This window comes from Littorina saxatilis, linkage group LG14 (genome assembly GCF_037325665.1).
Source record: "Littorina saxatilis isolate snail1 linkage group LG14, US_GU_Lsax_2.0, whole genome shotgun sequence".
NCBI lineage: Eukaryota > Metazoa > Mollusca > Gastropoda > Littorinimorpha > Littorinidae > Littorina > Littorina saxatilis.
In genome coordinates this window covers 14,005,929-14,026,725 of record NC_090258.1, presented here as the reverse complement: position 1 = coordinate 14,026,725, position 20,797 = coordinate 14,005,929, and the positions used below count along the sequence as shown (strand labels likewise).

Here is a 20,797-nt window from a genome sequence, read left to right as displayed (position 1 = left end):
GATCCAAAAATAGGTCAAGACCAGCCGGGACAGAGTCCAAAATTAATTCGTAAAAAAATCGCAGTTCTTGACTCTTTGGGTGCAAGTCAATGAAACTTGGTAGTTCTTCTAACGGATAGCTGCCTGTGGTATGACTAAAAGCCCCAGGGGCTCCGTGCACCTGGATTTGACAAGTTCAGTACCTTTAACAAAATTTTGCACAGGCTGCAAAGGTTACAACAAAAATCGCGATGAAATCCGGCCATCTCTTCAATAACAGAAACAGGCTCAAATGAGCATGTGTATTTGTCCACCACACCGCCTAAGCTTATCTAACTTTAGTGAACCCAATCTAACTAACCTGTACCTATCATCTATCTCTCTATCTCCCTTTTAATTCAGAGCAAGTTATCCAAATACTTCAACAAGGCTCGATTTTTTCTCCAATAAAACAATTAAACCTTCAAAGCAAAGAAAGGCGTAAAATGCTCCCCCCTTTTCCGGTATCAACACTCACTTTTCCAAAGGGGTAGTGTCGGTTGCTGCTGGCACGGTTCATGCGGTAACACTCAGTCTTCATGGTAAGGTCGGTCCTGCTTCTGACCCAAAAGTAGCGCATCTTGCGCCACACGTCTCTGTGAGAGCACGGGCATTCCGGCAATTCCGAGAATCCCTTCTCCCGCACAAAGTAGTAATATAGGTTCTTGTAGTACCAGTTCAGGCAGACTGCCAGAGGACTGGCTGGAACCTGTCCTATTTGGTACAGCCACATGCCTTGACGACCTGCAGAAGTCAATGGATTGGTGAGTGAAATAAGGACATATTGATGATACCGTAAACTATACTGTTCAAAAAAAGAAACGCATAGCTTGTAATATTTGGTTAATTTAGTTATATGGCTACAAGGATATCCACCAAACTGCAGAAAATGTTTATCTGGTCGTCGACCTTTCGTCCATTGCCACAAGTGAGCTCTGCACGTGACGCATGCGTTATCAGTGGCTACAATGTCAAAATTGCTCATTTGGCATGACCACTCGTCATGCTTCAGTGTAATCTCGTGAAACTCGGGGAATATTGAGCTCTCACCATGTCTTCCAAAACCCATAAAAGCGGATTGTTCGCCACAAAGAAATCAGACGACAATTCAGCGACGAAAGATGGCCCGATTGAGCAGAGAAGACCGCCAAATTGCATTGGGTCGTTTACAAGCAGGCCAAAGTCAAAGTGCAATCGCCAGGCACTTCCACGTGTCCCAGAGCACCATCAGTAGACTGTGGGTCAGGTTTCAAGCCACTGGCTCCGTTGCTGACTTGCCACGAGCGGGAAGACCAAGGGCGACAACTGCTGCTCACGACCGCTTCATACGGCTCCGCCACCTCCGGAATCGTTTCCTGTCGGCCTCATCTTCTGTCCAGGCTCTCCCCGGGCCAAACCGATTATCGGACCAGACCGTGCGGAACCGCCTGCATGAAGCTGGTTTGAGAGCTCGCAGACCTCACAGAGGAGCTGTCCTCACCCGCCGCCATCGCCAGAACCGAGTGCAGTGGGGCAACCAGCACCTTCGCTGGACCGTCCGGAATCACTGGAGACACGTGTGGTTCAGCGACGAGTCCTACTTCCTGCTCCAGCGACATGATGGTCGGAGGAGGGTCTACCGGAGAGTAAACGAACGTTACGCGCCCAACTGTGTGGATGAGGCACCCGTTCATGGTGGTGGAGGCGTCATGGTGTGGGGGGCGATCAATACCGCTGGAAGGAGCACCCTGGTGCACGTCCAAGGGCGCATAACTGCCCAGCGGTACGTGGAGGAAATTCTGCGCCCACACGCCCTTCCTCTTCTGGCTGACCAGGATGCCATATTCCAGCAGGACAACGCTCGCCCGCACACAGCACGACTCACCACCCAGTTCCTCACCGACCACCATGTCCAGGTGCTTCCCTGGCCATCCATGTCGCCAGACATGAACCCGATAGAACACCTCTGGGATGAATTGGACAGACGTGTGCGCAGGCGAGAAGAAGCGCCGGCAAATCACCGCGATCTATTGCAGGCACTTCAGGAGGAGTGGGACACCATCCCACAGCAAGATATCCGGCATCTGATCCAGTCCATGCCCAGAAGGTGCCGGGCAGTTGTTGCTGCTCAAGGCAGTCACACCCCCTACTGACTTGACAGCCTCGGCACCCAATCGTATTGATTGACTGATTGATTTGAAGATGCAAATGAACTGTGTGTGCATTCAACTGTGTCCATACCAAATTTCAAACAAATAATCTAAATATTGGATTTTCTGTTAATTTTTTCGAAAAATAAAACAAATTTGGCAAGTAGCAACTATGCGTTTCTTTTTTTTAACAGTATACCTTGTAAACGCCCCCCCCCCCCCCCTTATGCACCAAGTTCGATCAAAAGAAGGGAATGGGCGTTAACTAGGTACTGTACCCTGTACAGAATCAGTTTCGCGTAAGAAATAGCGGTATTTGATCACATGATATAAAAATGTTTACGGTATTGAGAATTTGATATGGAAGTTGTTCATGGATGGTCGGTTCTTTTGTTCTTTTTTAAGCGTTGTCAACTTTTTGTATTGAGCTGGAGCTTGTGGCAACCCCACTCTACCCCTTCTCTCTCCTCTCTTTTCGCAAAAACTCTCCCCTCTCTCTCCCTCTCTCTCTCTCTCTCTCTCTCTCTCTCTCTCTCTCTCTCTCTCTCTCTCTCTCTCTCTCTCTCTCTCTCTCTGTTTGTCTTAAAGGCTCTGTATTGAACTTTGCTAGTCCATGTTAAAGGCACAGTAAGCCTCCCGTAAACCATCACAGATACTGTCAGGCTTTTACACACATTACGAACACCCTTTCATTTAAACACTCACCGCTTGAGAACATCCTAGGTGCCCTCCGTAAAGAGCGAGCAATTTTCAAAGAATTTATTTTTGCGTGGTTTATCTTACCCCTGAGCCATCGTGAACCCGTGTGATCCAGTTTCCCTTTTTCACAATGCAGTCGTCAGTTTGTAATTTGAATGCGGCTCGCTGTGAGCTTATCTGCAATAGCACGTTATTATGTACCTCTGACTTTTCACTAAACAAACGAATGTGGTTCATAAGAACTCTAGCGATGGCCTTTGACTGCCTATAAACCGTCGTCTGCTACGAAAACCACGACCTTGCGTGACCCTGCTTCCGGGCTTTTCTTTTTTCAAACTTTCAAAACTTCGAATTGTACTGATCTTGTCTTGATGAAAAAAGAATTCTTTTATGATTAAAGAATGTTTGTGTAACAAGCTGTCAATCTATTATTGAGATTTTAAAAGTTAGGTCTAGCGCCAAAACGCACCACGGTCCGATTCATTCTGATAATCATTGCTCCACGGCTATCGCCAGTTGAAGGGAAGTAACTCATTTCAGGATGTGATGGAGACAATCCGAAAAATTAATTCTTTGAAAATTGCTCGCTCTTTACGGAGGGCACTTAGGATGTTCTCGTTCGGTGAGCGTTCAAATGGAAGGGTGTTTGTACTGTGTGTAAAAGCCTGACAGTATCTGTGATGGTTTACTGGAGGCTTACTGTGCCTTTAAGGCTGATAATATAATATACATGTCAGCCTTAACACTCTATCCTTGAGTAATAAAGAGCAAGCGATCAATGTATTTCTCCCTGTTCCCATTCCTTGACTCCCCAAACATTCTCTGTCATTACCTGTATTGCCAGACACTGAGTCAATCATGTACGCTCGTTTCGTTTTGGTGTACAGGTTCCGTTGGTAGTTGTCTCTACTGCCGTCTGACACGCCCATGATGACGTAAGACCAGCGTCCCCTGTACGTCCACGTCATTGCTCCAACCTTGTAGTACACGAGGGCGTATGACGTCACTCCGTCAGAAATCAGAGCCAGCTGAAATGTAGCTTCTCCCTCGTCCTGAGATAAAAGGAAAAATGTTAACCAAAAGCTATACTTTTTGTTGTAAACGTGGATTAAAGACAATGGTTTATCGATTGACATATACTTACAATGCCTTATCTTAAAACACTATCTTTTGCGCAAACGTTAATTTTCTCTGGAACCAGAGTCAAGATTCAAAGGCATTCGGTATTTACCTACTGAGTATATGTTTGTCTGTTGTATATGTTTGGTATGAGCGGAGGAAAATACAGTTACCAATAATGACAGTACGTTGTCTGTGGCACGTAGACAATTTTAAAGATAGGTAATACATGCAGCAAAGTGAAGAGAATTTGTTCCAAGTAAGTAATTTAACAGATATACTATGCAAGATTTTCTTAAATCCCGTATCAATATCATTCTTAACCGCTCATCTCTCTGTATATCTGTCTCTTTCTGTGCGTTTGGCTGTAAAAGGTGTGCAATACCAACTGTATTATACATCATATGGGGTTATCAAACCCGAAAGTATACGAAATAAAATGAATTCCGTTGAAGTACTCACAATATCAGGGTCAAAGTCCACAGCCCTGTAGCGACCTTGTCTGACGCGTTCCCACGTGACCACAATCACCAGTGTGGCTTCAAAGCTGGTGGACTCTGTAAATTCCTCAACCTCCTCTGTGGCCTTGTCCAGAACGTTTTCATCTGCAGGGTCCGCGCTGTTGTATTGTTGATAGTAGATACCTGGTAAAAACAAATGTTATTATAAATTACGAGTGACTTTTTATGAATTTTAGCCTCACTTCGTTCAAACAAATTAGCACCAGGAATGTGCAAACATGTTTATTAAAATTATTTTTGCATGTGCATGCATTCTAAATTTGACTATTTTATGTTCTGACGTTTGATGTTTGATGATGCGATATACGTATATACACCACACATGAACGAATACAGTTGTCCATGTCAATGTCAAAACGCATTGTAAATTAATGGAAAATGTCCAATCAGTATATTGTTTGTGAATCATGACCAAAAGCTCCAGATGGCAAATCGGGTTTTGTTCAGATCAAATTAATCTGTAAGCTCTGCTTTGGTATACTGGTGATATATACATGCCCAAGAAACACAAGGGTTGTATATAAAGGGCATTGTATCCAGTTTATTTTGTTTTTGAATCATGACCTAAAACTTCCAGATTTAGAAGTGGATTTGTTCAGAACAATTATACCAGCGGGGTCTGTTTTTAGTGTACTGGTTATAGATGCATGATAAACGGACTTAGAGGTGCGTAACCTATAGATAATCGATCATCTGAACCCCCAACATCTGCCGAGTTCTCAATGTGGGCACACTGGACAGACTATCTGCAGCATTCTCTACCTCTACAGGTGTCCCTACAGGGGCGGATCAGTTCATTTTATGGGGGGGGTTTCCAAAAGTATATTGTGAAGATATGGGTGCGAAGCGCCGAGCCGACGGCGCAAAGCGCCTAGCTTGCTAGGGGGGTCCGGGGGCATGCCCCCCCGGAAAATTTTGTAAAAAAGGATGCAAAATGGTGCAATCTGGTGCATTTTGAGGATGATCATTACCAGTTTCAGGCAGCAGATTTTGTCACTGATTAATACCCCAAAAAAACACCATTTAAAAAAAAAATTTTTGGCTGGGGGGGGGTTTCCGGAAACCCCTGAAACCCCCCCCTCGTCCGCCCCTGCCCTAGGAGTACATCATGCTTGTATTCATCAGCTCAACGTGATAGAACATGCATACCTCCCACATCGTCAGAGTTGTCAATGTAGGCGCAGTAGACACAGATCACCTGTCGTGAGTCTGGTAGGTCAGGCCATGTGTATTTGTTGCCAATGGATACCAGACCGTTGTTGGCGATCTGAAAAAAAGGAAGAGAGTGGAGGAACGTAACATTCTGTTGAACTTCTTCCCATACAATTGAATAGAAGAATAAGTTACATACATGGTTAAGGTCATAAGAACATTCAGAAAGAATTCAACATCCGAATATATTTCTTTATCCTTCATTACTTTTGTCTCTTGTGTATTTTTTTCTCAACGACTTTAACAATGCTGTTTTTGTTTTAAATCACATTTAACTTTTACAAAAACACAACATTCTACAAACTTTAAACTACTTTCATACCATCCTCATGAAGACAGTTTATCTGCCGAAATATTGATAAAAACAAGTCCCTAACCTGGTTACTGATGTGTCTTCTTTTTATCTAAATGTTAAACTAGTGGAAAACTTAAGCTCTGTATCTACTCACATAAACATCATACTCCGTGTGGTCACCAAACGGAAACCCCGCCTGGACAGTCACGTGTGCCATCGCGTTGTCTGATTGGTCCAAAACACTGTCCCCTTCTGTTTCTCCGTACGGGAACAGGTCTGGGCGAACGTACAGTTGAACGAATAATTAACACCAGGAACAGGGATTTGCAGACATATATATAGCTGTTTTAGAGGTAGTAGTATTTGTATTAACTTTTAAAAGGTCTATTGCAGTGATATTTGATTTTCCTTAGTTCACAGTAAAAAAACAAGTCAATGATTCCTCCAGTTTCTATCATCTGATAATTCGCAAATGAAAGTATCCCTGTTATCTTTGATTATTTGTTAGAGTCTGCAAACTGCTTTTTATGTGCAAAATGTGTATACATAGCATCCTTAAAACAAATGTTAACCCTATGTAATTTTCTTTATGATGTAAACATATGGATTTCGGAAAATTATAGTTCTACTCGAACACACAACGTCCATTTAATTGTATTATTGAGATACAATAATATTACGCGTATAATTTCACCCTTTCCTTCGATTCTTTTATGCTCATACGAAATGTTAAATAAGGTTTAAAGAAAAACGGAACTTACCATACTGGGCGACATCGGCACCTGCAAAACAGGAGCAAGTCAGGACGTTTAGGGGTTGATTTTGATTGAAATAGACCACTAATGATTCAGTTTGTGGGTGTGTGTGGGTGGTGGGGGGGGGGGGGCAGGAGAGGAGGGGGGGGGGGGGTAAGTATGTTGCTAAAAACACATGATGGGAGTATTAAACAAACCAAACTTGCAAACTGATCTAGAGAAACAGAATACAGTACTAAACTTGTCATTGGGCAGCAATCGTATTTTTTCTGTTGTTACTGATATGTTGTCATTCACAAGCAGTTACCTGTTAATAGAAATTAGTTGTGCTGAGGCACATCGCATTGGTCTAAACGTGGCATTCAATACTCGAATCCTAGCTTTATAGACCAATCATTTTCTAAAGTCTAACCCTGACAACAGTAATATTAAAGTGTGTTTGTGTGCACTCCTTTTTAAGGTGTTAACTTAAATAGAACGATAAGAAGGTGAGTTTACGGAAGATACTTTAATTAAGTCTGGCCACTGACAATGTTCATAGGCCTTCTTGCGTCGTTGTTTTTCCCAGAAGGGTATGAACTTGTTCATAACTCAAAATAGTTCATGATATACCCCTAACTCCCGCAACGATTTTATGTAAGGCAAAGTGCACTTACTTAGGCGTATACTATTATGATAGATATAGCTTTGTTTGAGGGTTGTCATTTTGTGAACCTGTACTTGCTTGAAATGGTCTTGTAGGAAGCGTTGAAACCAATAGACTCTGTTGGAGAGGCTGCAAAGGAGTTGAGCACCACAGTCAGACTTCGTCCTGTTGACGTGATTTTTGGTACCACAGTAGTTCCGCACAACCTTTCATATTGGACAAAATAAATGGAGAAAGGTAAAGTTAGCCAGATGTTATTTAAAATAATGTTATGTTATGCTTTGTTTTCTTTGTGCAACAGCAGATACCAAAAATTCGCTTACTAAAGTCGGATCTTGCAACTTCAAAGACAATTTAATCACTTTCAAGAACGCTATTACTTCAATAAGGAATGCTTTCAGAATTTCTTTTTGTGTAACCAACCCAACTCTCCTTCCTACAGGTCTCTATGTATGCCCCTGTATATTTCTTATAAAACAACACTATAGTTTCAAAGACATGATGGCTGCAGCGGAGTGAAAAAAGACAAACCTAAAACAATAACGGCGCTTGATCAAATCAATGTAAAATTGAAAAAAAGCAAACAGGTGAAAACATCTCCCAATGCCCAATGACAAATGAAAATAACATAATCATAAGAAACAGTCTATCCAAAATCTGTCAAAAGATACAGTGGATTCACACATTGAATTTCATCATCATCCAATCAACTATTATGTCTTACGTGTCAATGACAGTAGTGGCATCCACAGAGTCACCGTCATACAGACGAACGTATGCCCCAGAACAGTCGTAATCATCCTTTCTGCCAATAGCGAAGTTGTTGAAGGTTAGCTCTACGATGCCCATAGGCTGAACAGTTATTGTCCACACACAGTAAGTGTAGCGAGGGTACTGCAGGGGGTACCCTGGTGAGCTGAGTGACCCTTCATTGCTGGTCAGACTCTTAGCTTCACATTCTGAGATACAAAGAAGTGTTTGAATAAAGATATAAGCAAACAAATAACAAGTCGCGTAAGGCGAAATTACTACATTTAGTCAAGCTGTGGAACTCACAGAATGAAACTGAACGCACTGCATTTTTTCACAATGACCGTAGTCCGCCGCTCGTGCAAAAGTTAAAGGCAGTGAAATTAACGAGCCTGTTTAGCGCGGTAGTGGTTGCGCTGTGCTGCATAGCACGCTTTTCTGTACCTCTCTTCGCTTTAAATTTCTGAGCGTGTTTTTAATCCAAACATATCATATCTATATGTTTTTGGAATCAAGAACCGATAAGGAATAAGATGAAATTGTTTCTAAATCGATTTCGGAAATTTTATTTTAATCATAATTTTTATATTTTTAATTTTCAGAGCTTGTTTTTAATCCGAATATAACATATTTATATGTTTTTGGAATCAAAAAATGATGAAAAATAAGATGAACTTAATTTTGGATCATTTATAAAAAAAATAATTTTAATTACAATTTTCAGATTTTTAATAACCAAAGTCATTAATTAATTTTTAAGCCTCCAAGCTGAAATGCAATACCAAAGTCCGGCCTTCGTTGAAGATTGCTTTGCCAAAATTTCAATGCATTTTGTTGAAAAATGAGGGTGTGACAGTGCCGCCTCAACTTTTACAAAAAGCCGGATATGACGTCATCAAAGACATTTATCAAAAAAATGAAAAAAAAGTCTGGGGATATCATACCCAGGAACTCCCATGCAAAATTTCATAAAGATCGGTCCAGTAGTTTACTCTGAATCGCTCTACACACATACACGCACAGACAGACACACAGACACACAGACACACAGACACACACACGCACACACACACACACACAAACACACACACACATACACCACGACCCTCGTCTCGATTCCCCCTCTACGTTAAAACATTTAGTCAAAACTTGACTAAATGTAAAAAGGAAACAAGTCGCGTAAGGCGAAAATACAACATTTAGTCAAGTAGCTGTCGAACTCACAGAATGAAACTGAACGCAATGCAACGCAGCAAGACCGTATACTCGTAGCATCCATCGTCAGTCCACCGCTCATGGCAAAGGCAGTGAAATTGACAAGAAGAGAGGGTAGTAGTTGCGCTGAGAAGGATAGCACGCTTTTCTGTACCTCTCTTCGTTTTAACTTTCTGAGCGTGGTTTTAATCCAAACATATCGTATCTATATGTTTTGAGAATCAGGAACCGACAAGAAATAAGATGAAAGTGTTTTTAAATTGATTTCGAAAATTTAATTTTGATAATAATTTTTATATTTTTAATTTTCAGAGCTTGTTTTTAATCCAAATATAACATATTTATATGTTTTTGGAATCAGAAAATGATGGAGAATAAGATGAACGTAAATTTGGATCGTTTTATAAAAACAATATTTTTTTTACAATTTTCCGATTTTTAATGACCAAAGTCATTAATTAATTTTTAAACCACCAAGCTGAAATGCAATACCGAAGTCCGGGCTTTGTCGAAGATTACTTGACCAAAATTTCAACCAATTTGGTTGAAAAATAAGAGCGTGACAGTGCCGCCTCAACTTTCACGTAAAGCCGGATATGACGTCATCAAAGACATTTATCAAAAAATTGGAAAAAAAGGTCTGAGGATATCATACCCAGAAACTCTCATGTCAAATTTCATAAAGATCGGTCCAGTAGTTTAGTCTGAATCGCTCTACACACACACACACACAGACAGACAGACAGACAGACAGACACACATACACCACGACCCTCGTCTCGATTCCCCCCTCTACATTAAAACATTTAGTCAAAAAGGATTGAAAGAAAGAACAATAGAAGGAAAGAAAGAAAGAAAGAAAGAAAGAAAGAAAGAAAGAAAAAAAGAAAATGTCATGTTATTAAGCTATTCCAAGCCATATCAGAGAGACATATGTTACAATATTTCATACAGCAATACATCATTACAATAAACGTAAACCAGGGATTAATACCACTTCAAAAGTAGTTCAATTTTCCGACCCTCGTTTAATTATCTGAATCCTGGCATATCATCATATTCAAAATTTGGTAACAGAAAGTCTGACCAATTGATTTATCTCATGTTTTTACATTTAGTCAAGTTTTGACTAAATGTTTTAACATAGAGGGGGAATCGAAACGAGGGTCGTGGTGTATGTGTGTGTGTGTGTGTGTGTGTGTGTGTGTGTGTGTGCGTGTGCGTGCGTGTGTGCGTGTAGAGCGATTCAGACCAAACTACTGGACCGATCTTTATGAAAGTTTACATGAGAGTTCCTGGGATTGATATCCCCGAACATTTTTTTTGTTTTTTCGATAAATGTCTTTGATGACGTCATATCCGGCTTTTCGTGAAAGTTGAAGCGGCACTGTCACGCTCTCATTTTTCAACCAAATTGGTTGAAATTTTGGTCAAGTAGTCTTCGACGAAGCCCAGACTTCAGTATTGCATTTCAGCGTGGTGGCTTAAAAATTAATTTATGACTTTGGTCATTTAAAATCGGAAAATTGTAAAAAAAATAAAATAATTATAAAACGATCCAAATTTACGTTTATCTTATTTTCCATCATTTTCTGATTCCAAAAACATATAAATATGTTATATTTGGATTAAAAACAAGCTCTGAAAATTAAAAATATAAAAATTATTATCAAAATTAAATTTCGAAATCAATTTAAAAACACTTTCATCTTATTCCTTGTCGGTTCCTGATTCTAAAAACATATAGATATGATATGTTTGGATTAAAAACACGCTCAGAAAGTTAAAACGAAGAGAGGTACAGAAAAGCGTGCTATCCTTCTCAGCGCAACTACTAAACCGCTCTTCTTGTCAATTTCACTGCCTTTGCCATGAGCATGAGCGGTGGACTGACGATGCTACGAGTATACGGTCTTGCTGAAAAAATTGCATTGCGTTCAGTTTCATTCTGTGAGTTCGACAGCTACTTGACTAAATGTTGTATTTTCGCCTTACGCGACTTGTTACACTTGTTTCAACACACTCTGGACATTCACAGGCAAAATATTAGCGAAATATATTTGTTGGGGTGAATCAGTGTCCGATGTCATTAATAATAGGATGCTCTTTGCACACGCAAAAACCAGCAAGGACAGATTTGTGGTGATGAGCATGATCGCTTACACAAGACAGATGGTAACTTAACATTCCATTAAAAAAAAGCATTGTATTATTTAAATACGTACCTTTTATCTGGGAGGTGTATGTGGCAATAAATCCTGTGCTCGATGGATTGCTGACGTCATTGCTACGGAACTTGATCCACATGGAGTTTGAGGTTGACGTCACAACAGGAGGAAGTGACGTACCGCACTGTTCAGGGAGCAGCAAGGGAGAAGACTCCGAACTGCCGTCACGGATCTTGACAAATAATAATGTTAAATGAGAAAGTGATGGTGACACATTTTTCCATACAGAGAAGTGAGTTCTGCCATAACCGGTGTGATGCATGGACAATACAATAAACAAAACAAAAATCAAAGAGAGAACAAAATAACAAACAAGAGGAACTAAAGCTTGCTCTTGATCAGGTATTTTTGTTTTACATTTTTGTTCAATTTATGTCTGTAATAAAACCGCCTTAATCACTCCCAGAACAGTTACAGAATTTAAGTTACAAAAAAGGAGACAATGTTATTTACAAGGAAGTTCAATGCGGCAATCCTTCCCCTAATTAAACACACACACACACACACACACACACACACACACACACACACACACACACACACACACACACACACACACATATATATATATATACGCTCACACACACACACACACACACACACACACACACACAGATACTCACATATATGTGCACACACACACACACACACACGCTTGCACGCACGCAACACACGCACACACACACACACTTACACACACACACACACACACACACACACACACACACACACATACATACAAACATACATACACACAAACACACACACACACACACAGCTATTAAAGCTGTCAATTCTGTCACAATGAGAACCTATGTTTTTAGAAACAATAACTCTGAACCGACGGGTTTAATGAGTCCTACATTTCGACACATTGATATTATTCACTGTCTTGTTGGTATTCTTTTGATGTTAACCTTTTTTGTTTGTTTTTTAGTATACGATTACATTGACATGTTTCGTAACATGCCTGAATAAATTTACTTTTTTTGTTACAGATTACCTTCACATAGTCATTGCAGACCCCGGAGATGTCAGAATCAAGGCTGAATGAGGTAAACGTGAGTGTGACGTAATATCCTGTGTCACGTGTGATGATGTAGACACAGTCTAGGTTTTCAGGATAGACATTCGGTGATTCAGGGGACATAATCGTGCCGCTGGGACTTGTGAAGGTTCTTCTGCACTCTGATAGACAAAAAAAAAAGACAATCAAAATCAACATAATTTCATAATCATCATCGATGTTAATATTTAAAATAACTCCTATATATTTTTGCTGAACTTATCTTTTGCCTTCTGTGTTTTGTACACATACATGTAGTACTAGATGATTACCCGCTTCGCCGGGTACCGGGTTCGCCGGGAAGAAGTAGAGCCGAATACCAGGCAATATGGATTGACGCCACACGGAGGAAGGGAGATAATCGCGGCTGAAAACACTGGAGAAGATAAGGAAGAGTTACTGGTAGTGGATCCCGACAACAAACAAACAAAAAAAACCAAAAAAATCGGTTCAGCGCGCACAGCGCTGCGCGCTGAGAGCACGTGTTGAAATATCTCATCGATGAGGTTGTGTCCAGGGTGTAGCTGAATACGGTGTCCAAATTTGAAAAAGATCCACCGAGAACTTTGGCCGTGCATCGCAAACAGACAGACAGACAGACAGACAGACAGACAGACAGACAGACAGACAGACAGACAGACACTAGTCGTATATATATATATATATATAGATCTGCAGTATAATAATATAAGTATAAGAGTTCTCCATATAGTAATATAATTATTACTATTGGTAGTAGTAGTAGTAATAGCTGTGGTGGTTATCGTAGTAGAAGTAGTAGTAGTAATAGTAGTAACGAATTGTTATTGGACTTTACTGAAGACTATTTTCTCAATGAGTTATATGCCTTGAATCACTCAGGGACCTTCGACTCAATAACTATTTCCAAGTCGATTTCAGATTGAATATGGACTGCCAGACCTGGTACATTTGTTGCACTTCGACAGCACATTTCGGCTTGTGGACAATGGCAGAACTTTGTGAGCAGGTTGTCTTTGATGTGCTTGTGAGCTGCTGTATGCATGCCTGTAATCTTATGATTGGAGCTTTGACAGCCAGAGTTTAATTCCTTGGTATTGGTGTGTTTTGCAAATGTATGACGTTTTTCGATTCTTACTAACAATAAATGATATCAAAATGTTGCCTTTGTTGGGCTGATGTACACATTGCAATATTTCGACACTGATGGAACAAATATCTATATTATGTTAATTTCAAAGAGACGATTTATCATGCCCGTATGTATATCATTTACTGTATCAAATGTACTTTTAAAATATTACAATTTACATGAACATTTGACAAAATTGGTTAGACCATGGTTTAATTTGCTGGAAACATACGCTGCATTGCTATTGAAATACAGGGGAACGCCCCTTTTAAGACCTCCTTAAGTCTGAAATAATCTTAGACAGGAAAGAGTCCAAAAATGGTGGTAAATTTACAAAGGTTATGCACTGAATATTAGGGAGTGAGAAAACTGGGTCTTCAACGGGGGGGGGGGGGGGGGTAGTGTATATAGTATATTATAAAGAGGCAAAGAATTAAACAGATCAATGGATAAAAAACAGATATTTACCTCCTTCCCAGGTGGCACTGAACCGGTTGCCATTGGTAACACTAGGTGTGGACTGGAGCCGAAGGTTCATGACGTTGGTGTTGGTCATTACTGGAGTTGGTACACCGGTGCCACATGGGCTTGCAATATAACTCCCGCGCGGATAACGGTCTTCGATCTGAAATACGAGACCGTATAAGACATGCAAATTCGGGACTATGGATTGACAATGAAACAAGCACACTTACACACAGTTACGTAAACACACATACACACACACACACACACACACACACACACACACACACACACACATTTTCTCTTACTCTTCTTTTAAAGTACTTAGAAAGTCAGGTGTGATTCCTTTACAACAATTACATAGTCTTTCTATTCTTTCTCCAAGTAAAATTTAAAAGACATTTGCATTTTCAAGGTGACAATTCATGGAATACATTGGACACAGATAACATGTTGTTGTCTCCTTGTTTCTCTGTGAAACATGAAATGTCTTGTTCGATTGTTATTTTGCTAAAATGAGCTCTAGCTTTGTTGTGATGGTGTTGACACTATATTTTGCCCAATTGAGTCTAACTACCTGATGGCTAATCTACTGTGATACCTGTGATAACTGATGATGATTACTGTTATTGGTTTTTATGTGTTTGGTTGGTCTCTTCCTTGGTAGTGCAATAGCGTTAATTATGGATTGTTGTTATCATCATTTACATAAAAACTTATCTGTTAATCCAAACAATGATATAATTACTGTGATGTTCTTAACTACACTTTAACATGGAATGTATGTATGTATGTATGTATGTATGTATGTATGTATGTATGTATGTATGTATGTATGTATGTATGTAGGTATGTATGTAGGTATGTATGTAGGTATGTATGTAGGTATGTATGTAGGCATGTATGCATGTGTATTGGTGTGTCGGTGTGTCAGGTGTGCAAGAAAAAAGGGTATTTTTATATCATGGGTTTTATGAATTTTCTTCTTTTATTCTTTTATAGTTATTAATTAATGACCTATATGTGCTGATGACTAAATTAATTTCCTTTGTTGGATCAATAAAATGTTATGAGTTATGAGTTATGAGTTATGAGTTAAACATTTTGTACTAGTGTTAACGGATGATTTGAGCAACTTTACTCCCAAATGAAAGGTACGTATAACTATGTCAATGTAATTTTGTAATTATTGAGTTCTCCTTATGTAATTCCTTAAATGCACATTGTGTTGCATTCCATACAATATATTTCTGTATTTTATATTATTGAATTTTCATTTTTTATGTCCGTCTGTCTTTATGTGTTGTTTAAAGGACAGGTTGGAAGAATCGGCTTTGCCTAAAACCTTTATCCTTTTGTAATAAAGTTCTGAGTCTGAGTCTGAGTCTGTCTGTGTTCTTGTAGACCTGGTGTCAGTCTTCAAATTACAAATTATTGTCGCGGTTCTCAAGGAATTCTGTTAGACTCTCAACGGGTGTCTTCGCAGTTTCTGTCTGTCTTTCTTGATGTCTGTAAGTCTGTCTTTGTACGTCAGTGTGTCTGTCCGTATCAGATATTATAGGCCTACTGTTCCTTACCCAAAGTCTGGTGGCCAGGACACAGCTGGTATTGAAGTCAGAGAAGGTGAGCGTGACAGACTGATAGGGCAGGACAGTGATGACCCACACGTAGTCTGTTTCATTGGTGTACATGTCTGGGTATCCATGGGAGGTCACCACACCAGTACTACCTGTCAAGTTTGTGATCACTGGATCTGCAAAGAGGTCAATTGTTTGATAGCAAAGGATATAGCACTGGAGAACAATGTCGTGAACAAATTACAGATACTTTCTTGGTATTTTCTTGTAAACCAACGCATGCATAATGATACGGGGCATGGAAAGAAGGGGGTTGTTGTTGTGTTTCGTTTACTGACAAAATGAGTTTTTAATATCATAACCTAATGCAAAAAAAAGGATGATAAAACTAAACAAAAACATGTCAGATTCATTCTTACGTTCTCCTTTAAGAAATGTCAATGCTGGGAATTAGCATGCGCGCACACTTGTGGAAATTCAACTCAAAAAGTGCGGGATTTACAGAAACATCTGCCCAAGGATAGTTGTACGCTCAATAACCTGTTCAGATTTTGTAATTTTGGAACACAATTTAGCATGTGGAAACAGAATAGTTCATGTAGAGCCAAAAAACTAAATATTAACATCTGTAATTTTGTTCTCTGCTAGCTATTTTGGCAAATTACTCGAAAGTGGGTAATGCGACTTAACTATATGCCTTTTTCCTCCAAAGGCTGTGTCATAATAATATGTAAGCAATCACGTCACAGCTTCATCCATGTTTTACATAGGAAATGAACACCCGTTCATACGAATTTCAAGTCCACTTCATGTGGAACCTGTACACTGTATTTTTGTTTTAATTTTCACAGTTGATTTATTGTTGTCCATTTAATTTAGCGTTTTTGTTTTGTTTTGTTGTTATTACTATTGTTAATGTTTTGTTGTTGTTTTTTGCTGGGTTTTTTTTTTTGGGGGGGGGGAGGCACACACTATTTCGTCAGGTTTATAAACTCTGCATAAACCTCTTATCTGAAGTTGTCATCATTAGTGCTTTTTCTAACGATACATTGAGCTAACCTTTGTATAATAATAATAATAATAATAATAAAGATAGCTTATATAGCGCCGCTTCACAAATTTAACTATGCTCTTAGCGCTGTACATCGAAATATAACAATTTCAATAATATAAATACAAAGATGATATTATCATAATACACATTTACAAATATCACTCACGTGCATACATCCTCGTGCACACCACGCGCATACACACTCCCACTCATTAGCAAGTGCTTCCATCCCCCTGCCACTGAGATGTTCATATACCCTCCTGGACAAGCTCACACCATGTCCGTCTCCTCTCTAGACTGTACATACACTCAGCAAGAAAAAGAAAGACTAAATGCAAATTTCATACACAACCCTATGGCTCAATCAAAGCTGAAGCAACTATACACACACACACACACACACAAAAAAAAAGACACATTCAAACAACGAATCTAAGTTCACCTCTAACAGTCTATAAAGATGGCAAGGACAATTTACAAGGATTCGCGAAAAAGGTGCGTTTTAAGGGAACTGCGGAAAGAGTCCTTAGAAGCAGAATGGCGAACGGAGGAAGGGAGAGAATTCCAGACAATGGCAGCCGCAGAAGCAAACGAACGATCTCCAAAAGAAGGCAAGCTTCGCTCGAGAGTTTCCAGTTTGCGACTACTATAAAAGGCAAAAACGACAACAATAAAAACAGCAAGAAAACAAACAGAAATGCTACCTGGCTCATTTCCCTGAATTCTGGCATAAAAGCCTTGGCTTGAGTCATCTGTGACGTCATCACTATGGAAGTGCAGAAGGACGGTGTTTTGTGATGATGACAAACTTGGCGGGCGGGTAGAGCTGCAAAAGCGTCCTAGACTCGAATCAGAATCTGTGCTCCCGTCAAAAATCTGAAATCGAATCACATATATCAACAGCATGCAAAACCAGACATTCTTCAAGCGTGAAGAAACAACATCCACTGGAAATAAAGTTATAAGGTTGGAGCCTCCTTGGAGAACAGGAAGAGGAATTTAAACAAATCGTTCGTCCAATTGGCGTGTCCCAAATAAAAATAAAAAGATAGACAGCATTGATACAGAATTGACTTAAACCAGGTATCTAGGCTCGAAAATCGTGTTTAATTATAAATTTAAAGACTAAAAAAGATAGGAGAGAGCGTTGTGGCAATTTTGTGACTCTTAATTTTACCCCTACTTTGTTCTAACGTCTCCTAGATCATCACACAATGATTAATCATGCTGAACCATTCACACTTTAAAGGCAACAAGTTCAAAGATTGTAGGTGATAACCTTTGTTTGATGATTAGTTGATTAATGTACATTTTCCAGCAAGAAAAACACGCTGAGAAATATTTTTTGCTGACAGCATATAACTAAACATAAAACAAAACAAAAACCAAGCATATTTTTCATTTGTATATATCACAATGCTAAATGAAAATCAATCACTTACACATAAACAGCTCACACAACCAACAATATGTGAGAGCATCCACGCACAATAAGGTAAAAGACTGAAAGAAGAACTATTACAAGCAAAGAACCCATAATTCTCGCAAACAACAAATACACACTAAGCTCAATCAATTAAATTGCAATAACAACACACAATCACCAAACCTGCCAAAAAGTAACAATATGTACTGCACCTATAGAACAGTAAATGATTCGTAGTAGACAATATACAAACAACAACAACAAGCGAACGAACAATTTAACGATTGTGTATACCTCTAGATAGTCGTCACATGTGCTGTTTGTTTCGTCATCTAGATGAAATACGTAGAAAGACACAGTGGCTGTGTATTCCTCTCTGAATCGTACCAGATAATAACAGTCCAATCCAGCGGGATAGTTGTTAGAGTACCCAAGGGACAGAATAGTATAGCCGGTTCTACTGATGCTTGTGTATGAAGCGTTACAGTCTGAAACAAACACGCACACATTGATGTAAGTGTGGAATTAAATGTAAACAGCAACAAGTCGCGTAAGGCGAAATTACTACATTTAGTCAAGCTGTGGAACTCACAGAATGAAACTGAACGCACTGCATTTTTTCACAATGACCGTAGTCCGCCGCTCGTGCAAAAAGGCAGTGAAATCGACGAGCCTGTTTAGCGCGGTAGTGGTTGCGCTGTGCTGCATAGCACGCTTTACTGTACCTCTCTTCGTTTTAACTTTCTGAGCGTGTTTTTAATCCAAACATATATGTATATATGTTTTTGGAATCAGGAACCAACAAAGAATCAGAGGAAATTGTTTTTAAATCGATTTCGGAAATTGTATTTTAATCATCATGTTTATGTTTTTAATTTTCAGAGCTTGTTTTTAATCCAAATATAACATAGTTATATGTTTTTGGAATCAGAAAATGTGGAAAAATAAGATGAACGTAATTTTGGATCGTTTTATAAAAATATAATTTTAATTACAATTTTCAGATTTTTAATGACCAAAGTCATTGATTAATTTTTGAGCCACCAAGCTGAAATGCAATATCAAAGTTTGGCCTTTGTCGAAGACTGCTTTGCCAAAATTTTAATCAATTTGATTGCAAAATGAAGGTGTGACAGTGCCGCCTCAACTTTTACAAAAAGCCGGATATGACGTCATCAAAGACACTTATCCAAAAAATGAAAAAAAATCTGGGGATATTATACCCAGAAACTCTCATGTAAAATGTCATAAAGATCGGTCCAGTAGTTTACTCTGAATCGCTCTACACACACACACACACACACACACAGACACACACACACACACACATACACACACACACACACACACACACATATACACACACACACACACACACACACAGACACACATACACCACGACCCTCGTCTCGATTCCCCCTCTATGTTAAAACATTTAGTCAAAACTTGACTAAATGTAAACAAGTCGCGTAAGGCGAAATAACTACATTTAGTCAAGCTGTGGAACTCACAGAATGAAACTGAACGTAGTCTACCGCTAGTGCAAAAGGCAGTGAAAGTGACGAGCCTGTTTGGCGCGGTAGCGGTTGCGCTGTGCTTCATAGCACGCTTTACTGTACCTCTCTTCGTTTTAACTTTCTGAGCTTGTTTGTAATCCAAACATATCATATCTATATGTTTTTGGAATCAGGAACCGACAAGGAATAAGATGAAATAGTTTTTAAAACGATTTCGGAAATTTAATTTTAATCAAATTTTTTATATTTTTAATTTTCAGAGCGTGTTTTTAATCCGAATATAACATATTTATATGTTTTTGGAATCAGAACATGATGAATAAAATAAAAGTAATTTTGGATCGTTTTATGAACAAATAATTTTAATTACAATTTTCAGATTTTTAATGACCAAAGTGATTAATTAATTTTTAAGCCTCCATGCTGAAATGCAATACCGAAGTCCGGCCTTTGTCGAAGATTGCTTGGCCAAAATTTCAATCAATTTGATTAAAAATTGAGGGTGTGACAGTGCCGCCTCAACTTTTACAAAAAGCCGGATATGACGTCATAAAATACATTTATCGAAAAAAATAAAAAAATGTCTGGGGATATCATACCCAGGAAATCTCATGTAAAATTTCATAAAGATCGTAGTTTACTCTGAATCGCTCTACACACACACACGCACAGACAGACAGACAGACAGACAGACAGACAGACACACACACACACACACACACACACACACACATATATATACACCACGACCCTCGTCTCGATTCCCCCTCTATGTTCAAAACATTTAGTCAAAACTTGACTAAATGTAAAAACGACGCTTAAAAAACCTATTCACAGAGAGAGAGAGAGAGAGAGAGAGAGAGAGAGAGAGAGAGAGAGAGAGAGAGAGAGAGAGAGAGAGAGAGAGAGAGACAGGACAGACAGACAGACAAACACAGACAGACAGTCACAGACAGACAGAGCAAGTGAGAGAGAGAGAGAGAGAGAGAGAGAG

At 39.3% G+C, this 20,797-nt stretch overlaps 1 protein-coding gene across 1 annotated transcript in view; it reads right to left on the bottom strand.

The window, feature by feature from the left end:
- The window catches only part of LOC138947169 (uncharacterized), a 68,157-nt gene that overhangs the window by 24,446 nt on the left and 22,914 nt on the right, over nt 1–20,797 (bottom strand). The window contains exons 9-22 of the mRNA XM_070318605.1: nt 18,581–18,774; nt 17,565–17,736; nt 15,807–15,982; nt 14,233–14,389; nt 12,591–12,775; nt 11,585–11,759; nt 8,119–8,353; nt 7,473–7,600; nt 6,755–6,775; nt 6,148–6,269; nt 5,636–5,753; nt 4,428–4,609; nt 3,679–3,898; nt 497–762 (exon numbers count right to left, since the gene is read on the bottom strand). Of these exons, the coding sequence (XP_070174706.1) occupies nt 497–762; nt 3,679–3,898; nt 4,428–4,609; nt 5,636–5,753; nt 6,148–6,269; nt 6,755–6,775; nt 7,473–7,600; nt 8,119–8,353; nt 11,585–11,759; nt 12,591–12,775; nt 14,233–14,389; nt 15,807–15,982; nt 17,565–17,736; nt 18,581–18,774 (2,351 nt within the window). The remainder of the gene's footprint in view (nt 1–496; nt 763–3,678; nt 3,899–4,427; nt 4,610–5,635; nt 5,754–6,147; nt 6,270–6,754; nt 6,776–7,472; nt 7,601–8,118; nt 8,354–11,584; nt 11,760–12,590; nt 12,776–14,232; nt 14,390–15,806; nt 15,983–17,564; nt 17,737–18,580; nt 18,775–20,797) is intronic.